This window comes from Pituophis catenifer, unplaced genomic scaffold, assembly GCF_029215685.1.
Source record: "Pituophis catenifer annectens isolate HBS135680 unplaced genomic scaffold, rPitCat1.0.hap2 SCAF_1, whole genome shotgun sequence".
Lineage (NCBI taxonomy): Eukaryota > Metazoa > Chordata > Lepidosauria > Squamata > Colubridae > Pituophis > Pituophis catenifer.
In genome coordinates, this window is record NW_027256881.1 from 282,360,598 (window position 1) to 282,382,208 (window position 21,611).

The 21,611-nt window shown below is 35.3% G+C and overlaps 1 protein-coding gene across 1 annotated transcript in view; it reads right to left on the reverse strand.

The window, feature by feature from the left end:
• STARD9 (StAR related lipid transfer domain containing 9) overlaps positions 1 to 21,611 on the reverse strand; it is a 93,691-nt gene that overhangs the window by 28,873 nt on the left and 43,207 nt on the right. Inside the window, exons 13-21 of the mRNA XM_070935743.1 lie at positions 21,012 to 21,109; positions 19,812 to 19,889; positions 17,944 to 18,018; positions 16,869 to 17,048; positions 11,916 to 11,967; positions 10,507 to 10,644; positions 9,690 to 9,772; positions 8,540 to 8,646; positions 616 to 809 (exon numbers count right to left, since the gene is read on the reverse strand). Of these exons, the coding sequence (XP_070791844.1) occupies positions 616 to 809; positions 8,540 to 8,646; positions 9,690 to 9,772; positions 10,507 to 10,644; positions 11,916 to 11,967; positions 16,869 to 17,048; positions 17,944 to 18,018; positions 19,812 to 19,889; positions 21,012 to 21,109 (1,005 nt within the window). The remainder of the gene's footprint in view (positions 1 to 615; positions 810 to 8,539; positions 8,647 to 9,689; positions 9,773 to 10,506; positions 10,645 to 11,915; positions 11,968 to 16,868; positions 17,049 to 17,943; positions 18,019 to 19,811; positions 19,890 to 21,011; positions 21,110 to 21,611) is intronic.

Consider the following 21,611-nt stretch of genomic DNA (forward strand, 5'->3'; position numbering starts at 1 on the left):
GATTTTCTGTAGCTGTTTATAATGTGAAAATAAGCTATTGTCTACTTTGTGACAAAAAATGGTATGTATGTGTGTTAAAATAGAAAAAGTTATGAAGTTTTTTAAGTACAAGCTAGCATATTTAAAACACAATGATCATCAATATTCTTTTAAAAAGAGAATAAGACTAAATAGCAATAGCACTTAGACTTATATACCGCTTCACAGTGCTTTTACAGCCCTCTCTATCTGGTTTACAGAGTCAGCGTATTGCCCCCAACAATCTGGGTCCTCATTTTACCAATCTCGGAAGGATGGAAGGCTGAGTCAACCTTGAGCCTGGTGAGATTTGAACTGCCAAACTGCTGGCAATTGGCAGTCAGCAGAAGTAGCTTGCAGTACTTGCAGTCTAACCACTGTGCCACCATGGCCACAAGATTGAATGTACCTGTGGATTTTTGATTCTACTAATGTCAACAGAGATGTTATGGCCATGCTTACTCACTGATAGCAGTTACAGGACAAAAACTTGTTGAATCATTCCATGGATAATTTACAGAATATTTACAGAGTAACAGAATTGGAAGGGACCTTGGAGGTCTTCTAATAAGAGGTAGAAAACTCAGCATGTCATACTTTCTCTGATCTGCTGATCAATTACTGCCTGATCACGTTCCAGCTCTTGCTCAGCTTTGATCTGCCCATCCAGGATTTGCTGCTGTAATTCTTCAATATATTGTTGCTGATGTTGAATTTCCTTGCTTTGAAGAATCTCATGGTTTTTCAACTTTGGCTGGCATTCTTCGTATGCAAGATCTCTCTGTTCATTGCTAGAAAATTTGAAAAATATTTTAAATAAAGAAAGAAACATGTTTCTATCCTTTTCTGTCAGATTAGCTTTTAAATCAGGAAAAATGGAAACATCTATTTGTATGATGAAAGATTTCAATACTGGTGAAGGATAGCAAAGATGATATGCTGAAACGATAAAATGCATTTGTGCGTCTGAGAACAGACTACTTCATATGTGTGATGTCACAGTAAGGTCAGAATTCTCATTGGTCACATTAAACAGAAGATAAATTTCATCCACTTTTCTATTTTGCCACCAGTCATATAATCAATCCTACATTGTATGTGACTCAAACTAATTAACTGTTAGATTCAACCCAAAGAAATATTTTATTACCTAATTACATTCAGAACCTCATGAATTAACAATGCTCTAAATATGATACTGTATTTATGTCACTCACACAAACAGTTTTAAAAGGCTAGAAAAAACTGGTCATCACTATAATTATTGTTAAATCCAACTTTAGTGAGGAGAATTGCACATCTAACCTTGCATAAAATGTAAAATGTGTTATACTATGCTAAATACTAGGTGCAATTCCAATTATCACACCTGATGGCTCTGCACATGATGAATAATTTCTTCTTATGAGTAAATATTCACAACATGGATCTCTTTTTTTGGTAACCCCTTGGCCCCTCTTCACAGATTGACAATCCATAGCAGATTGTGGGGATGTTCAGGAGAATGAAGAAGAAGGAGAATTTTCTTCCCTGTTTCATTCTGTTGGCAAGATGGGTGAACTGATAAAATCCTTGAGGTTGAAACACTTCAATTTTTTACAAGAGAAGGGATGATTCTTTATGTGTAAGCACATTATCTTCACTTGTTTATCTGCAAACACATGATCCTTCCCGCAATCATCACTCTGTTTCTGAACCCCCTTCTCATTCCATCTGGCTTTTTCTGTCTTTGACCTTCTACTAATATTTTGAACAGAATCAGCTAAAAGCATAAAGAACAGGCAAAGTATAAGGTCCAGTAACAAAAAAATTGAATTATGCTCTTTGTGCCTGAAAAAAATAAATAAACAAGCAAGCAAATCTCCGGTGCCTGTTTGCTGCAAGAAGTCATTTTTATTTGTCAGGTGTCTATAAACACAGATGAGTCAACACTTTCTAAAAGCAGTAAGACCGTGTTTTTAAAAGATAATATATTACTATTTTACTCCACACTATTAATTTCTGTTCACATTTATCCCAAACTCCATTTGAAAGATTAAAGTGATACTTACAATACTGAATACTGAAAGCAGATGACCTCGATAATATATTACAAGACTTCCCTTCTGGACAGATTAAGGTGTCACGTGAAGATCAGGCTTAAGCAGTAACGTAACTGTAGTTGAAATATAGCTGGGGAGAGGCCAGCATATCTAAGAGAATATTCCCAGAATCCTGTCTGGTTTATCTTTTACCTGATATTTCTGAATTCTTGTAAAGGCTTGTACTATTAATCAAACTGGTGAAATGTTCAAAGCTACTAACTGGATTCACACAAGACATTAGGCTAAAATATGACTGACCAGCTGTGTTTCATGTGATGTACAAACCCAGTCATTGTTATTAGGTTTACAGATTAATGTATGTGGATTATTCTGAATTAAAATCATAGTTTCTTTTATAGTCCTCAAGTATTTTACATTGGCCAAAACTCTTTTATCTTTCTCCCTCCAAACATAAAAATGGGAAATGTAGACACATCCAAAATGTACTTAAACTAAATAATGGAAGACAGGTTTTAATAACCTTAAATGAGAAGCTTATAATATTTAGATAAATGTCAATATTTTAAAAGCAGATATTGGGTATGAACAAAGCTGAAGGGCTATGTAATTATCTTCTTTGTAGTCACTAAAACATTTTGCTTATGGCCAGAACAATAGGAAGGATTATGGACTTTAAGAAACATTCCTTGTCAGGAAATGACAGTTTTTCTAAGCATAACATTGTATGCTAATATTGTGATATAAAGCAGCGGTACGCAGTTAATGTCATATGGGAAATTATGAGTATTTTGCTGCAAGGTGTTCCAATGATGTCAGCACGTTCAAACCAAAAAATAAGTACAGTCATCTCCATATTGAGAACAGAAAGGTCACTGCAATAAGTTGGTGGGTAAGGAAGTTTCATACAGTGAACCTGACAATAGTTATTGTGGAATACAGTAGAACCTCTGTTACAATAAAACTACTGTAGAGAACGGAAAAATGTTATGGCCTGGGGTTATATCTCTCAAACCGCGATCAGTTCTGATGTTTAAAATACAAACATGAATTTCAATAACTAGATTGACATATATTTTATAGATAATAAATTATAGTGTAGCCTTAATTAGAACTCTAGCTTTGTTTATCTACAACTCCTTTTTTTCCAAATATTCTATGCAAAGTGCATATGCTAAATAAAGCTAAAGTAACCAATCATTTTACATTCTAAAAGCATACCTCTAAATCAAGCAGCCAGCTGTTTTACAGATAAAAAAATCATTGCCATCCAAGTATTGGAACAATTTAAGATGCTTTCAGGCACTCGTATATCTGCATTTCAAGCCCCCACCCCCACCCCCAATGTCCCTTACTGCTTAAGTTCCACTGCTTTCAAATTCAAACATAACGTCAAAAGATAAATAATCCACCTGAAAGAGATAGAGAAGACTCTGTTCTGTTTCTGTTTTTGGAATTAGAAATGCAGATCCAACATCAACTAAAGCATGTGGAATACAGAATGCCCTTCTGGAATATTAACACATATTCCTCTTCAAGTAAATAAGCATGACAGCATTATTACAACATTGGTATTTATATTAAGAAAAAGTAACAATGCAAATTTTAAAAATTCAACTGACCTTTAAAAACCATATATATTTAATTACTGAGAATATTTCCAGGATTGTAGAAACAGCTGGGTTCTTGTTTCTATTTTACAGCAAGCACACTAAATTAACCTTCAATACAATCGTATTTTCTCTGCGATGTTTTGTCATCGGGTTCCTGCAATCCTATTGTATAACTCCTTCCTCCCTTCACAAAACACCTTTAAGGCTGATGCAGAATCTGGCGGCTTCTACAGCATAATGCAGTTTTTAGTAGCTATGGCAGCAACTGCCGAGTCAATGAAACCAAGGGCTTTGCTGCAGTCAAATACTGAGCCACAAAAACACGACACGAGCAAAAAAAAATTCCCTATAGTCCTTCAAACCCATAATGTTCTTTAAAGAAAAAGCCCTATCAGGAAAATTATTTCTTGCTCTTGTAGATTTTATTGAATGCTTGATTTAAACAATAAAGGTATGGAAAGATCATAAATCTGCTAAACGTTCTCCCAAATAATTGAAAGCTGGACAGTTGCAGCCTTTAGAATCTGAGTTGCAACACATTGGTTCATCCAGCAATTTGAATTCCTGTTCAATTCCTCTCCTCCCTAGACTACCCATCCAATTAAGAATCGGTTTCCAAAACCACATCATAAACCAAGCACAAGATCCAGCAGTAACAACTATGCTGGAGCAGGTATTAAATTTAATTTAGGAATTCTACAGCTAACTCTTTTGAAATAATACAGCTAGGATAAAACTCTAGAATTTGTTAAATGGAACAGGGAGGCTACATTGTGGTGTAAAAATTCAAATGTACACAAATATTCATAATAAAGTTTTTCTAAATTTTATGTGCACATATATATATATATGCTTACACACACACATACACAAATGAAACCTACATTTTGCTGATACAGGAGCAGTTAGCAAATCTTCTGCCAACCTATCCCAACTGAAGTTTATGAAAAGACAATATGATTATTTAAATCTGAAATATGAGTACCTTGAATATTTAAAAGTAGCATAATACTTTATATATTTTTTTCTACAGTTTTGCCATTGATATATGATAACCCCCAGATTTTCCTGTGGATGTTCCTATTGTAATAGCACTGAGGTGAATTAATAAATCCTACACAGTAAAGACTGAAGTGTAGGGAACTAGTTTTAATATTATTTAGTTGGCTTCATTATTTAAATATTATATCTGTTGCTTGGAACACACAGAGCTTTTCATCAGTTTAGATAGTAAGTCACATGCATTGCATCTCCTTCTCAGAAACAGTTAATTATGCCCAATCTTGTACCAGGAAAAGCATTAGGTGTGTAGTTGTCCCTGAAAAACAAGGGGGGGGGGAGAAATGACACCAATTGTGCTGGCCAAATCATTCACAGGATCTGACATCAGAGGACAGATGAAATTAAGAGCACACCAGGCCGGTTCTAGAGTCAGCTCAAAATTAAATGGACTGCATGGTGATTACAATAGTCTTTTTTCCTTCCTTTTGGTTTTTAGTTTTCTTTTTTCTAACATGTGTTTTTTATACTTTGACATTTAACTGCACTGTTTGGCAATGGGATTTGTCATTTTTCCTACCTGCTAAAATTCGAAACTCTTAAGCTGCTCTCCTATGATCCAAGGATCATTCATAAGGTTCTTACATGGATTTTGAGAAAGTAAAACCAAATACATTTCAATTTATTTACTTTTATTTTTAAGAGATGGATTGAAGGGTGTACCTTACAAGTTCTCCAGCATCTACTGCAGGCTAGAATATTTAAGCGAGGTTCAGCCTATCAGTAATTCCCTGTTGGGGAGGTGTTATAAAAAGTATTTTTTCTCTTGCCTATCAATCACATAAACTAATGCCACCTAGAATACAAAAAATGCATAATGTTCTAATTAATTTTCTTTACCTACTATAGGTTGCTGGTTAAGATGTACAGTACTGCTAGTCCTTGATTTACAACCATTTGTTTAATGACTGAAGTTCCAACAGCACTGAAAAAAGTTATTTTTCACTGTTTTTCACACTTACAATTGTTGTAACATCCCCATGGTCATGTGTCCAAATTCAGGCACTTGGCAACTGGCATGTATTTATGACAATTGCATTGTCCCAGAATCATGTGATTCCCCACTTACAACCTTCTCAGCCGGTTTCCGAAAAACAAAGTCAAAGATCCGCTTAACATCTGTATGATCTGTATGGAATTGCTTTCAAACTCCCACTCTATTTTATAATCCTGAGCATTTCTAATGGTCTTCCATCCAAATACTAACCAGATTTCATGCTTCTTTTTGGATAGCCAGGATCAGCTTAGCTCACATAACTGCGTAGCTTTCTTCATGCTTTTCTTTCCACATGTGGATTTATGTCTTTGGATTTGCACATTAAAGCTCTTGAATTTAAATGTCTGCAGACAGACTGCAGATAATACTGCAATAAATACTGGAATCCCTTTTAAACTTATTACTGATACTTCAATAAGAAGATCAGTGACGGGCATGGTTCCTGAACAATTATCGTAACAAAATTTCTCCTCCAGACAGTCTTATATGAGCAAGAAGTTGTGAAAGATGAAATTATAAACGAATAGCAATAGAAACAACTGTTTTAGATCCCTTAGTTAAGGACAATAATTGATGAAGGCCCAAAACAATCTAAACGACTACTCTGTATCAGAGGTAAGCAATCGACAGTCTATAGAACATCACCTTATATGCACCCAACTAACCTATGATCTTAATACAGAGGCTCCCCCCACAAATTAAAGGCAATTCTTGCTTGTATTCCCAAAGGTCCACCCTGCCTCTTTCAGTGAGGTCAATATATTAGATGATCTACTAAGCCCTCCATAAACGACACTCCCACACACCCTCCCCAAATGTGCTTGTTCCGAAATTGAAGCAAGCCTTAACTTTTATGGAATCTTCCTCAAAATTGCAATGCTGATAAAGGTAAAGGTTTTCCCTGTCCAGTCGTGTCCAACTCTAGGGGGTGGTGCTCGTGTCACTTTCTTAGTCAAGAGAGCTAGTGTTGTTCTGTGGTCTGTCTGACTGTCAGCCAGCTTGCTGCTTACTGCCATGGAAATGGGGGGAGGAGGTCAGGGGAGAATTTTTCATTGCAGCTTTGCAACTACAATCTGGACTTTGCTTATCTCTCCAAGGTCATTTCTTTGAGTTTTGGTATGTAGCAGTCAGAGACAATGCACTTGAATCAAGACTTTCTCAAGACATTTCCTGGCCAGTGCTTGCCCTCTGGTTGCCTAGCTACCAGGGGGTTGGGCTCTATGGTTTGTTTCAATTTGCTGCTTCACTGGCTTTTGCCTCAGATCTTGCCTGAAAATTATTGCATTCAATTCTCTCCTAGTAAAAGTACCTTTTCTCTGAATCTTTGGAGCCAAGGATTTTTCTTTCCTAGGAATTGGGACGGAGGCAGCCCCGGCAATGGTTATACACCAAGGCACACAAAACACTGTTACCTGTCCACCAACATGGTGCCTATTTATCTACATGCATTTACATGCTTTCGAACTGTTGTGAGCAGAAGCTGGGGCAAGTAAGAGGGCTCACCCCGTCGCACAGCGCTCACGTCTTGAACCCAGGCTGTCAGTTTTCCAGCCAACAAGCTCAGTGTCTTTAACTGCTGAGCCTCCAATGTTGGAGGTATTAGTAATTATTCAAGGTATTAATTATTTAATATCGACTTATACCACTGAATATCTGAAAATTTCTAGACTGTCTATAATGTAAAAGTCCATCGGACAAGAACTTGGGGGTGGGGGGAATTAAGTTCCAGTCTACCCTCAGTTTACTAGATGACTTTGGGCCATCTAGTAGTCCAGTTTATCTGACACCACTTTTTTTTTATGAAGAGAAAAACAGAAACAGAGCATTGTATATAGATTTAAGGCAGAATACAAATCTAATTAACTAATAAAAGCCAAGTTTATCCAGATCACTGGGTTTTACTCTGTTCTGATCTTTCATTTCAGCATCTCTAATAATTGCAAAGTTGGGAGACCAGAAAATCTATGTTCGGTGATGAGTATGCATGAATTCACTTCTATAAATGTGAAATTCTTACTCTTACTTAAGTAATGCATAATGCTATTCAGAAAGCAAATATAGCCCTGTGCTGTTTTTAACTGTATAATTCATAGATGCACAAAATACACAGGCTCCTAGTTTGCAATCTTCAGCACATCATGTCCCAATCAATTCATTATAGTATACGCCAAATTATCTTCCTAGACACGTTTTAGAAGATTTGCATTAATTGCCAACTGTGGAATGTATACTGTGAAAACAAACAATACATTTTCACTGCATATAACTGTAATACTTTTTTTTAGGGGCCCTGTAATCCCTTGCTTCAGGGTGGAGTTGGGGTGATTGAGTGTAGCAGAGCATTTACTGAATAGATGCCTTTCCTGACGCCTACATGGAGTTCTCAGCAGGTATTTTCTCTTTGTGCCTTGATAGAGAAACATCTGTCTCTGTCTAAGATTGAACTCTCAACCTTCTGAGTGGGAGACAGCGTCTTCACCTCTAGGCCACTGTGTTGCTCTATATAACTGTAATATTTAATTACTTTATTTCCCATTGGCATAATTCTAGTAGATATGCTCCACTTCCTCATACACTTTCAATTTTTCTCAAAACAAAAGAAATATATTATTTATATGAACATTAAAATAAAATTAAAATAAATAAAATGTTTGGTTAATTCACTACTATAGAACAGGTAAAGAAAGAATGAATTCTAATACTGGCTCATTCACATTGTAAAAAGAAATTAATCCTAGCATTGTAAAAGGAAAAAAATACAGAATCCAGAAATATGGCATCTTTGTTCAGTTAAACTCCTTTTAACCTACCTTTCTGCTTCAGCTGGATAAAAGCTATAGGAAAGGGAAGAAAAATCTCCATCCAGATCTAGCCATTCAAGAGATCTGAAATTCACTACAGAGGAAGTTTCACAGATCTGTTAAAAACAAACAATGTGGAAGAAAATAAAAATCATAGAAGCATTAAACTACTTGTATTCTTCATTTTTGCTGAGTTTTATTGTAGAATATAGCCCCTTATTTCCTGGAGCCCAGTATCTGAATATCTCAAATACAGATTTAATTTCACTTTTATATGAATCAAAGTATTTTAGACATGAATCAAAGTATTTTACAGTAATGGCAGATCATGTCCTGAATGTTCTCTTCTCAATCTCTGGCACATGGGTTACCAGAATAAGTGTGTAATATGCCAGTGCTATATCTACAACAAAATAAAGGAAGGAAGAAAGGGAAAAAAGCAGGATGGACATGATGCCACATATATTTCCTTCAGTACTAGAAAACTATAGAAGTGTTTTGATGTTCTGAAATGGAAATGGTGGTGGTGAGAGCAATATGAAAACTATATCCTCAAGGAGAGTGTAACTAGCCAATAAATATGACTGGGTGGCAAGACTAATGAATAGAATAGAATTCTTTATTGGCCAAGTGTGATTGGTCACACAAGGAATTTGTCTTTGGTGCATATGCTCTCAGTGTACATAAAAGGAAAAACAAGAAAAAAAGAGAGGAAAAAATACATTCATCAAGAATCATAAGATACAACACTTATTGATAGTCATAGGTTACTAATAGCAATCAAATCATATTAGGAAACAACAGAACAATATAAATCGTAAAAATACAAGCAACATAGTTATAGTCATGAGTGGGAGGAGATAGGTAATAGGAAGGATGAGAAGAAGAATAGTAATACAGTCTTAGTAAATAAACACTATATAGTAAATATAGTAAATAGTAAATAGAAATAGTATATAGTAAATAGAAGTAATATATAGTAAATATAGTAAATAGAAGAACCATAATAAAAGATTGTGTGAATTCTCAATCACATATCATCGGCTTTTCTTTTTCTTTTCAATGCCTTTTAAAAGCATTTAAGTTTACTGGCTAACAACATACAACATTTAAATATTTAGCAATTGGGAAAGAAAATTAAAATGCTCTCTAAACTTACTGAACGCCTCTGCCTTAAAAGGGCAGCTTCAGCAGGATGGTTGAATCTAAATTTGTGAGTTTTGCCAAGGACTACTACAGCTCCTAAAAAGGAGGAAAGGGGGGGGGGGAAGTAAAATTAGAAAACGAAAAAACTTTTTTGAAAATATTTAATGTATATTTAAACTATAGATTGTCATCATCATCCTATAAATATTGACAGGGCTTTCTTTATAGAGGCCAGATAATGGAAAAATACAAATTCCAAAAAGAAAGCTATATAAGGGACTAAAATAGTAAGCAAGGATAAAAATAAAATAAAGCAACAATAAAATACAAAGACACTTGAATTAACATTAAATTTGAATTAATCTTCACCATGTATGGGGAATTAATCTGAAAGTGCATCTATCTTGGCTCACTTACCTAAGGAGACAGGTTGGCCAGAAAGGAAATTTATCAGACTGATCAGAGCAGTTTAACCATACAGTGCTTCAAATGCTTGAACGTCAATACAGAAATACACTCATTTGCTCCCTCAGGGAACATATTATAAAGTTAATTCCATAGATTATGTATGATGTACAGAATTACTTTCTTTTGTCTGTCCTGACTATATTGCTAAGAAATTTAATGGATGACTCATGTTCAAATATTATGAAAGAGGAAGAAAAATGTGTACGATGATCACCAATTTAGATGGTTTTAAAGGATTTTAAAGGGAATAGATAAACCTAGGGAAGATAGAACTGTCATTAGCTACTATTAATTCTATATCTGATTTCATCCTTAGGTATGAATCTTAGGCATTAAAAATTCCATGAACATCAAATTCTTACCTTGTGATAAACGAACAGAATCAGTTACTTTGTGATGATTTACAACACAATGAGCTCCCTGAAGAGGCCGCAGAGTCACAATCCCATGCCGATTGTCTACAATACAATGGTCCCTTTCAATCCCCTGACCCTGCAACACTACAAAGTGTATGGATTTCAAACCTTCAGTGTATCTAGAAAAACTTGTCAGAATTGATATGTTTATTAGTAGTAATAATAATTTCTACAATGCCTAAAATGATGAAGACATGGATGGATGGCTTGCAGGTTACTATCCCCTCTGGCAACCAGTTAGTCAGTATGAACAGCTGAGCAGCAGGAAATGGGCTGCTACTTTGCTGTTATTATAACTAGTGGAAAAACAGCAATTTAATGCTCATAAACCAGGTTAATGTGTTAGCTGGCTGGATCAGATTGCTTGCTGAAAGTTATTAAAAGAAAACAAATAATTTCCATTGGTTCTTAGAAGAAAGAAGACACTTTTTTGCTGCTTCCATCTCCTACAACCCATGTCAATGTGGTGGAAAACTGTCATTTTTTCACTGCATGAGCAGAAGGGAAAGCAATTATCTTGAGCAACACAGCTAAACATGGAAAAGGATTAGGTTTACCTTTACTCTCCAAGAACTGTGCTTGGAGATGAACAGCTTTTATGCCTCTGCTTCTCAAGGACATTTTTTCATCTTCCTCTCAATAACTAACTTTAAAACCATGAATTTTAATAAAAAAATAATAAAATAATAGCAGGTGGCTGTAGAAAACAATATTGTCGCATATTTCTTCTCAGGTTTGTATACAAATGGGTAGAAAAATGGTGAGGAGCAGTGGGTATGGTATATGCATGTGAGAGTTGTATACGGGGTGAAGGGAATACTTGCATGTTTACACATATCAGTGTTCCCATCAGGATCAAAATTTTGTTCAATCATTAAAATTTAATTTTAAAATGACCCAATCTCAATACAATAAATGTGCTTAAAGAATGATTTCCTTACCCACAGGATTTATTTGCCTCACAATACCCAGCATAACCGTTTTCTGAAAGAATTATTTTGTTTTGTAGCTGACTGTACTGAGCCAGTACAGTAAATTATAGTAAATTATAATTTACTACCAATTGTAATACATTATAGCATAATTATCAAACTTATGTTATTTATTTATAATGGAATATAATATCCTACATATATCATTTGATGAATTTAATGTTGGTCAATATATAAAATTAGCCAAATCTTTCAATTAAGCTCAACTCCTGGTGATTTTATGAACATCTCCAAGCAGTTTTCTTGGCAACTTCAATTACACATATGCCCAATAAATGGAACCATGAAAAACCATAATGTAGCTTTTAATTGAGGCGATCTTAAGACTGTAAACTCCTGGATTATATATATCATAATTCTTACCAATATCTTGGTCCTGGTTTGAATCACTTCTTCCAATTTTGGTTGTTCCTTCCTAAAAAAAAAAAAGTAACCACATCAAATTTAATTCATTATCAGGATTAGCAAAAAGCAATTACCTATATTAACATTTTTTTATCTGAACAAGGAATTTTCTTTGACAGCAATAAATCTAGATGGTACACATCTAAAATTTATAGATTTTTCATTACATACAACATAAGCTAGTCTGTATTTAATAAGAAAGCAGAATTGTGGATCAGAGTACTTTTATATCTCTGAAATATAGTATTATCAGGCACGGCGAACATGTGACCCAGTGACACAAATGATCCTTTCTCCCCCTTAAAAGAGTTCATTTCACTGTAATTTTAAATTTCCAATTTTATAGCAATTGCTACCATCAGCCAAGATCCATAAATAGGTATGTTAAAATATAAACAAGAAGTATATTTTGATCTTCTTTGCTGCTCATATACATGGTGCAGCAGCGTTTTATTATGGAAATGAAAAACATCATTTTACCTTCTTGTTCCTCAGTTGAAATTACAGATACATGAATTTTAAAAAGGGCAAAGCATAAAGAAAAGAAAAAAGCAGCATCTAGAAGCAAAGAAAGAGGGGACAAAGTTGTTAGTGTAGTGTTAATGAAACAGGCTTAAAAGGGTTTAAATAAGCATCCTGTTGATAAAATCTGCAAACTAGGCTTCTTTCCATATAAAGATATCCTCAGCCACTTTCAAGTACTGTAAATTAATTAATATGGATGGAGGAAAACCTTTTTTGCTTTGTTATGAAGACCAGCATGCCAATATTTAAAATAATTATTTAAACAATATTTCTACTGCAGTCTTTCTGAATCTGATGTAGAAGGATTGCAAAAATTCAAAAAAATAAAATAAAAATAAATCTAGCCAGCTGTTCAGAGGTATTGCTTTGCCACAACAGAATTCTTCCTAATCTTGGCAAGCTTCTGAACAGACATTTGAAAAGGATCCAGTTTTCTGTTCAAATTGAACACTTAAGCAAAATATTTCAGCTGCATAAGTATGACGAAATCATCCGTGTGCCAGAACTTTAAGATGAAAAAAGTTCATCAGGCTAACTGAAATATTTTTTGCCAACTGAAATTAAACAATATGCATATTTTAAACAATAGATGTTAGTTTAGAAAAAAGAAAGGAATGTGATATATTAATAAACATAAACACCAATTCTTTAATTTCATACATCTCCCCCTTAATTATATCACAATAATTTTGCTGAAATATCAATAATAAGAATGGACTTTATATAATCTCTGCAATGGCCTCCAGTCCCTAAAATGTCTACTCTGCTTCATTAATGTGGTTCATGAGTGGGATTGGCCTAAATGTATACTGCAGATTAAATAAGATGAAGTGAGAGGTGGATTTTCCTGCTGGCAAGGAAAACATCCAATAACCATCCTGCCTAGCATGGGGAGAAGATGGAAGAAGGGACACATTTTGATAGATGGCTAGCATAGCTTCCATCACTCCAGCCTCATGGATCTGGGACTGACAGCCTTCCCAAAAAGAAGGAGAGCTGGTTCCCTCCTACTTTATTGGGAAGTCCCAACCCAGACCATGAGCAGCCTCCATCCGCATGCCCCATAAAGATGGAGATGATCCACAGAGCAGGAGGAGGCTGTTACGCAGATTTGCTCAGCAGGATGGTTTTGCTGGCCATAGCCATTAGCGGCAAAAGGTCTTTGGTTGAAATATCTGCCTATCAGTCACATATCCACCTATGGAAGAAAAGGCAAATCTCTTTGGGTGGGGTAGAGTTGAGTGGATTGCCTGCCCCACTCCCATAGTCCAGAAGAGGACAGTAGGAACTGAGCAAATCCCAGCCTCTCACCATCACCACTACAGCTGCAATGGAAGTGCCTCGCATCATACAAAACAGCAAGACCTGTGTTGACAGAAGACTGACAAACTGCTTTCACAACAGCTCAGAAAACTGGCCCCAGAAGGAATGTAAAAGAAGTAGAGCTAAACTTTATGAATTGTAACTGAGGCATCCTCGAGCTGAGGCTAAACTTCTGTATACAATTATTAATTGGAAAGGAGCCTAAATTGAAATTTTTAAAGGAAAGTATTGGGTCATACAAACTCAGTTGAAAATTTTATGCAGAGCATAAACTGTCAATTCTAAATATGTTGCATTAGTTATTATAAACAGCAAATAAGACTAGCATTATATTTTAAATACTTTAAGAGAAAACATGACAATATTAAAATGCACAGGTATTATAATTTATATTACAACTTCCTTATCCACCTCTTAGACAAGTGATTAACAAGTTGGACGTTCTAGTTCTGGGTATAAATTTTGATTTGAAAAATACATTTTTTTAAAAAATTTTATTAACATATACAAACATAAAACACAAATACATGTAAACACTTATACATTAACAAAGAGTCAATCGACTAACTTCTAGAAAACCTTCGCATCGGTGATTAATGTCCATTTAACCAATTTTCCTTAATCATACTATTTACAAATTCACTTGCTTATACCTTAATATATTCATTGAAGTTCAGCAGTATCTTTCTACAAACATATTAACCATTTATTTATACAATCCTACGGCTCATCTCATGTATCTATTTCTACAATTCTTGAGTTATGTTCTCCTAATGTCCTATGTTGTTGGCCCTATTCTTCTTTCTAACCATGTGTACCATTTTTGCCAAACTAAATAAAAGTCAGTGTTCTCTTTATCTTGGAGCTCTTTTGTGAGCCTATCCATCTCTGCGCATTCATTTATTTTTGTTATTATTTTTTCTTCTGTTGGTATTATCTCGGATTTCCAATTCTGAGCGTACACTATACGTGCCGCTGTCAATATGTGGATGGTAAGATATTTTATCTCCTTGGTACACTGTGGTGTAGTCATTCCAAATAGAAAGAATTCTGGTTTCATTTCTACACTTTGACTCGTTGTTTCTTCGATTATTCTCTTAATCTCTTGCCAGTAGCGTTGTGCCTTCCTGCAAGACCACCAGAGATGGTAATATGTCCCCATTTGTGTCTTGCACTTCCAACACATTGGTGATGTGTTTGGAAACATTTTAGCCAAACGTGCCGGAGGAAGGTGCCATCTATAAAATATCTTGTATAAATTTTCTTTGTATGGAATCGACAGTGTCATCTTATAATTTTCTGCCCATAGCTTGTCCCATCTATCCAACTCTATATTGTGACCTATATTTCTTGCCCAGCTTACCATGTTTTCTTTCACTGTTTCCTCCTCTAATTTATACCTTATTAAATATCCATAAATTTTAGATATTATTTTCTCATCTGTGCCTTTTAAAATTTTATCTAGTTCACTTGGTTGGCTTTGAAAATCATAATGTCTCCGGTCTGCTGTATATTTTGACTCAATTTGAAGATATGGCCACCAATCAATCATAATGCCTCGTCTTTCCAGTTCTTGTCTCGTAAGTAGAAAAATACATTTCTTTTTAATCTATCCACTGTCCTTTTCTTTTTGCCGTATAAGATAGCCTTTGTATACTTTGAGCATAGATATGTACATTTAATAATTTTGAAAACTTTAAAATGCTTATATTTATTACCAAACTGGAAATATTTCATATGTAGCATCATATTTTCCTTTTCAGCATATGGATAGATTTAAAATAAAAATAAAAAACTACTGGCAATTATAATTTAGAACGTGAAAACTTTAAGGTTTGGGTGACACAACATGTAAATCATAACAATAACATGCAGAAATATTACATTCCATGATGAAGTAAGTATGATTATTATGGTAAAGATAAACTATCAATTATTAAGAATATAGCTCATTATTAAAAGTTCCTGCTATTCTTTATTACTATGTAGTCTTTATTATTATGTTGTTGATTTTGCTATTCAGACTTTTAATAACTAAGGTTTTTCCTTACAAACACTACTATGAAGCCCCAATAATATACTGTATTTTTCGGAGTATAAGATGTACTCCCCCCTCAAAAAAAGCGGTGGAAATGTCTGTGTGTCTTATACAGTGAATGTTGCCAAAGTCCCACACACCTGCCAGCCCCTACCCTTCGGCCTCTGCCTCCCAGCCATTTGCCTCCTTGCAGCAAACAGCAGACAGCGTGGTCAGCTTCAGCACAGCACAGCCTGATTTAGCATGAGCAGCAAACTGGCAGTTGGATCTGCCTCCTGGAATACCTCCTATCAGCTGTTCAAGGCTGCGGTGCCCATCGCCACCGGCGCCGCCCATTGCCACTGCCATCTATTGCCGCCTCTGCGCGCCCCATTTTCAGCCTTTGCGCATCTCATTTTCGGCCAGTTCCAGGCATTGGGGATCGTCACCTATCCCTGCCGCCTGGAACTGGCTGAAAATGGGATGTGTGGAGGCCGAAAATGGGGCACACGGAAGCCAAAAACAGGATGCGCGGAGGCCGAAAATGGGGTATACAGAGGCCAAAAATGAGGCACACGGAGGCGGCGATAGGTGGCAGCGGCGATGGGCGTGCCGGCGCCAATGGGTGGGGGTGATCCCCGCAATCTGGAACAGCTGATAGGAGGTATTCCGGGAGGTAGATCCAACCGCCAATTAGCTGCTGGTGCTAAATCAGGCTGTGCTGAAGCTGACCCCGCTGTTTGCTGTTTGCTGCAAAGAGGCAAATGGCTGGGAGGCAGAGGCAGATTTTTTTTTCTTATTTTCCTCCCCAAAAACTAGGTGTGTCTTATACTTCGAACGTCTTATAGTCCAAAAAAATACAATATTAGACATAAGAGCAGAACTATTTGAATGAAAATATGAACATTTATACATTCTATTTTCTGAACCTTTTCAAAACCTTTGAAACCTTGTTATTAGACAAGTATTGCAGATTAAAGTTTTCAATTCTTATTAAGTCTTATGTCATTTTGAAGTAATAGCTAAACACAGAATTCTCGTCTCACCCTGAGATGGTACAGTATGACTCCAGTACTAAGGATGTCATCGTCCATGGCCATGAAATGAGGTAAATTGGAATCTATTGTCACTCCAGCTTTTTTCTTGTTGATATCCACGCTGTATTCTTCCATAATAGCTTTTCTGTTAATCCATTTATCTGTCCAGTCTTTGGTCAACTGGTCAATCTTTAGGGATGATAAATGAGAAAAAAGTGCTTATTTTAATATTTTTTTCATGCAAGTAAAACAAAATTTGACTCAAGGTTGACTCAGCCTTCCATCCTTTCTAAGGTAGGTAAAATGAGGACCCAGATTGTGGGGGCAATAAGCTGACTTTGTATAAATATACAAAAGTATGAAGGCTATTGCTTAATGCATTATAAGCCGCCCTGAGTCTTCGGAGAAGGGCGGTATATAAATCAAATTTAAAAAAAAAAAATTGAGAGCCAGTTTGGTGCAGTGGTTAAGCTGCTTGCCTAGAAACCAGGAGATGGTGAGTTCATCCTGTCCTAGGCCTGAACGCCAGCTGGGAGACTTTGGACCAGTCATTCCCTCTCAGCCCAATTCACCTCAGAAGGGAAGATATGAGGAGACAGATATGGCTTGTTGGCTGCTTTGAGTTATTTATAAAAAAACAATAAGGGCAGGATAAAAAACTTTTTATAACAGTTATGTATTACTCCAAATGTTGTTGGCAACTGACTCATATTTGTGATGGTTGCAGTGTCCTGGGGTCATGTGATCACCTTTTGTGATCTTCCGACAAGCAAAATCAATGGTGAAGTCAGAATCAGAAATCTAGAACACCCATTTTATAAATGTAAAAACTATCACTGTCAGCAGTGTCTCTTTTTAGTTAAGTCTTGCTTATATTAATATAACCTTCTTTATTTAAAAAAATGATTGGGTTTCATTTCATTCACAACTTACCCATTTTATTTATTGCACAGAAATACTCGGACATATTTCAAAACTCTTCATCCACTCTAATTTTTTTTCTTTTTCCCTTTTCTCCCAGACATTAATCTGTGACCACAATCTCCTTTTCCACAGTTTTGAGAAAAACACAATGCATACCAACCTTAATTTCATTTTGAAGTACTAATTCTGTAAGATTTCCTTCTTTGTCATCACTCCATGAAGGGCTAGAATTCATCTGTGGAGACAAAGCATTAATAAGATTTCTGAAATGTTTCTATATTCAGTACAGATTAATGACAAAATAATGTAGGTTCAATTTTCTTGTTCACATTTCTCTAGATAAGTGTTTTGTGGTATCCAGTACATTTCATTTTCTCTTTCTTATTATTTTTTAAATATTTTATTGAAGTTTATTATCATATAAAATACAATGGGAAATATAAATTAAGAAAAGGAAAGGAAAGGAAAGGAAAGGAAAGGAAAGGAAAGGAAAGGAAAGGAAAGGAAAGGAAAGGAAAGGAAAGGAAAGAAAAGAAAAGGGGGTAGTGAAGGATTTAGAGAGAAAAAGGAAAAAAATACGAAAAGCTGACTTCCAACCCTTATCAACACAGTAAAATTCTAATACAGTTATAGCCTCAACTTTTTACCTCATCTATAAGTATTAAAAGCCAATTCTATAACTTACATAATTATTAAATCTTCAAACCAAAATTATAAATTTCATTTTTTCTATATCAAGTATAAAAATCAGAAACCATAACCCCAACAGAAACAGGACCAAATAAAATCTTTGTTTAAAACAATGTACGTCACCATCTTAACCACAATCCCTTTTTTCTTCTTCCCTGTTGTGAGAATTAATATGTATTTCTAATTAGACTTATTGATCTTTGTAGACTATTATCATTTATATTAAAAAATTTCACTATATTCTTTCATGTTCTTTAACCTTAGGGAAATCATTTTCATATCCATTTTGAAACTCCAAGGTTTCCTTTAATTTTTTTTTCTAAAGATGATAAAATCTAATACATCTTTTTTAAACTTCTTTGTAACTTACATACTTTCAAATTCATTTCCAATAGTATTTTACAAACTTTAGGAATTACTCAAGCATTATACATAAGGGAAAGAAAAAAAAGAAGAAAGAAAAACCCAAAGTCCTTTGAATTTCAAAAACCATGTTTTCCCGAAATAAGACCCTGTCTTATATTTTTTTGAACCCCAAAATAAGCGCTTGGCCTTATTTTCAGGGAGGTCTTATTATTTTGGGCCACGTGGAACAAGACGGAGTTCCTCTTGCCATTTTACCTGATTTCCAGCTCTGTCTAACCCTAACCAAAGGAAATGGCCAGGACCGGCTGCACATGCATTTAAATATTTTTGGGGAGGACTTATTTTCAGGGAGGGCTTATTTTTAGGGGGGGGCTTATTTTAGTGCATGTGCTTAAAAGTCCGATTGGACTTATTATCCAGGAAGGTCTTAATTTCGGGGAAACACAGTACTTGTGGAATAGCTTCAGTGGTTTGGTAGCTTTCTGGACATAATAGCATCTCTGAATTACTCATTTTTCTTCAAATTACTTGAGTAATTTGTTCCCCTTGCTCCTTTTATTGACTTCTTGTGAACGGAAATCTAATTTGGAAGGAGAGTTGCTGTCTCTCCTAATAACCAATCAACACCATCCTGTAAATTACAACAGAAATTTGTCCCATTGTAAGTCACGGGTGCTGCAACACACTCTGCCAAATTATTAGTAGAAAATACTTAATGACAAAATAAATAGGATATGGTCTTAAGAACTAAAATGGTTTTTTTAAAAAAGATTTAATTGGAGATGCAAGCTTCTTGGTTCAGATTAGGATCCAGACAGTAACAAATCTGACTGATATCTTGAGGAGAACCAATTTTAACAGAAAATATTGGATTGCCATCAGATTTGATATACAGCAAAATTACACTTCTAACAATATATACAGACGAACTGAATGATTTTGATTGAATGTAGGTAATACAGTTGCACATACCAGCTCAAAATTCATCAACATAACCTTCAATCTACGTATTTCTTCTTGTAATTCTCTAATCAGTTTCACATTTGCATCCTGAAAAATTAGAGGAACTTTTTAAAAAGGAAACAATTCATTGGTTCTAAACTATATTATTGGACATTTTTTGGCATTACCCCTCAATATATTCTGCCCTTCCAATTACCAGGAAAGAAAAACAAATTAGGGATTGCACAACTTTATTACTTCTCCTGATATTAGATGTCTAAATTAAATCTTCTTCTCTCTTAATGTGTGATGATTACTAGGGAACTGCATATGTAATAAGTAAATATGACGACAGCATACTTTACATGAGCCCTAGTTGCGCAGTGGTTAGAATGCAGTTTTGCAGGCTAACTCTGCCCACTGCCAGGAGTTCGATCCCGATGGGGCTCAAGGTTGAATCAGCCTTCCATCCTTCTGAGGTGGGTAAAATGAGGACCCAGATTGTTGGGGGGGCAATAGGCTGACTCTGTAAACCGCTCAGAGGGCTGTAAAGCCCTTTGGAGCAGTAAATAAGCCTAAGTGCTATTGCTATTGTTACTACATATAGTAGATAATCCTCACTTATTGACTGCTTCATTCATCAACTAGTCAAAGTTACAATGGTATGTAAAAAGTAGCTTTACAACTAATCTTTGAACTTGTAGCTGTTGTAGCATCACCTGATCATGATTCAGGAGCTTGAGAACCAACATGCATTTATGGCATTTACAGCGTCCCGTGGTCACATGATCGTTATTTGGCAACTGGTGTACATTTATGACGGTCACAGCATCCCATGGTCATATGATTGCCATTTGTGACCTTCACAGCAGGCTTCTGACAATCGAAGTCATTGGAGAAGCTGGCAGGAAGTCACAAGTTGCAGTCACATCACTTTACAACCTGCAGTGATTCACTTAACCACGACAGCAAAACTGATGCCATTAAGTTCAACAGTCACATGACATTTCATTTAACAATCGCATTGTTTAGCAAAGGAGTGGGTGATCCCAAATGTGGTCATTAAGTGAGAAGTACTATAATGTATTAGGAAAAAAGGTGACACTAAAAGAACTGCAGCATCAATTGTTTTAAAAATGCATAAAAATTATACAAACAAAAATGATATAATCCTTTAGAGAGCTATGAAAAATGCTTAATAAAATAAAAGAAACACACAAGGTAGCTCACCTCATTTACTCGAGGTTTATTAATAATTTTTTTGGCATTTGAAGCATAGCGTAAGGTGTTCACAGTTTCATTATAGCAACAGCTTGCAGGAGAAATAGCTACAGATAGAAAAAGAAAATTACTAAAAAACATTATAAAATGTGCTTTAGATATTTTGAAGGCAAAACCATTTGCATTTTATTCTTCCACCCAAGAGCAATATGAGTTGATCTGCTACTCTTTTCATGCATGCAAATCACCAGAAATTATCAGTAACAAAAACTGAAATGTTTTGAAGAGAAACTGACTTAAAACAGTAATGGTCCTTGCCTTATGTGATTGCTTTTTTGATTCTTCACTAACTTGGAGTTGGACCCATATTTAATATGCTATAAAATATGTTTATGCACCTAATCACTTATTGGCCAAATCTTGATGTTAATTCAAATAACAGATGAATCAAAAGACAACTTTTGGCAAAGTAAACTTTGTTGAAAATATGGGTAAGTCATCTATCTTTGCAACAGATGGTTACACCCAAACATTTTCAAGTCAGTCTTCCTTAAAATAGATAGATAAGCCAGTAGGCAAACAGATCTATGCTTTTTATAAAGTATGAGA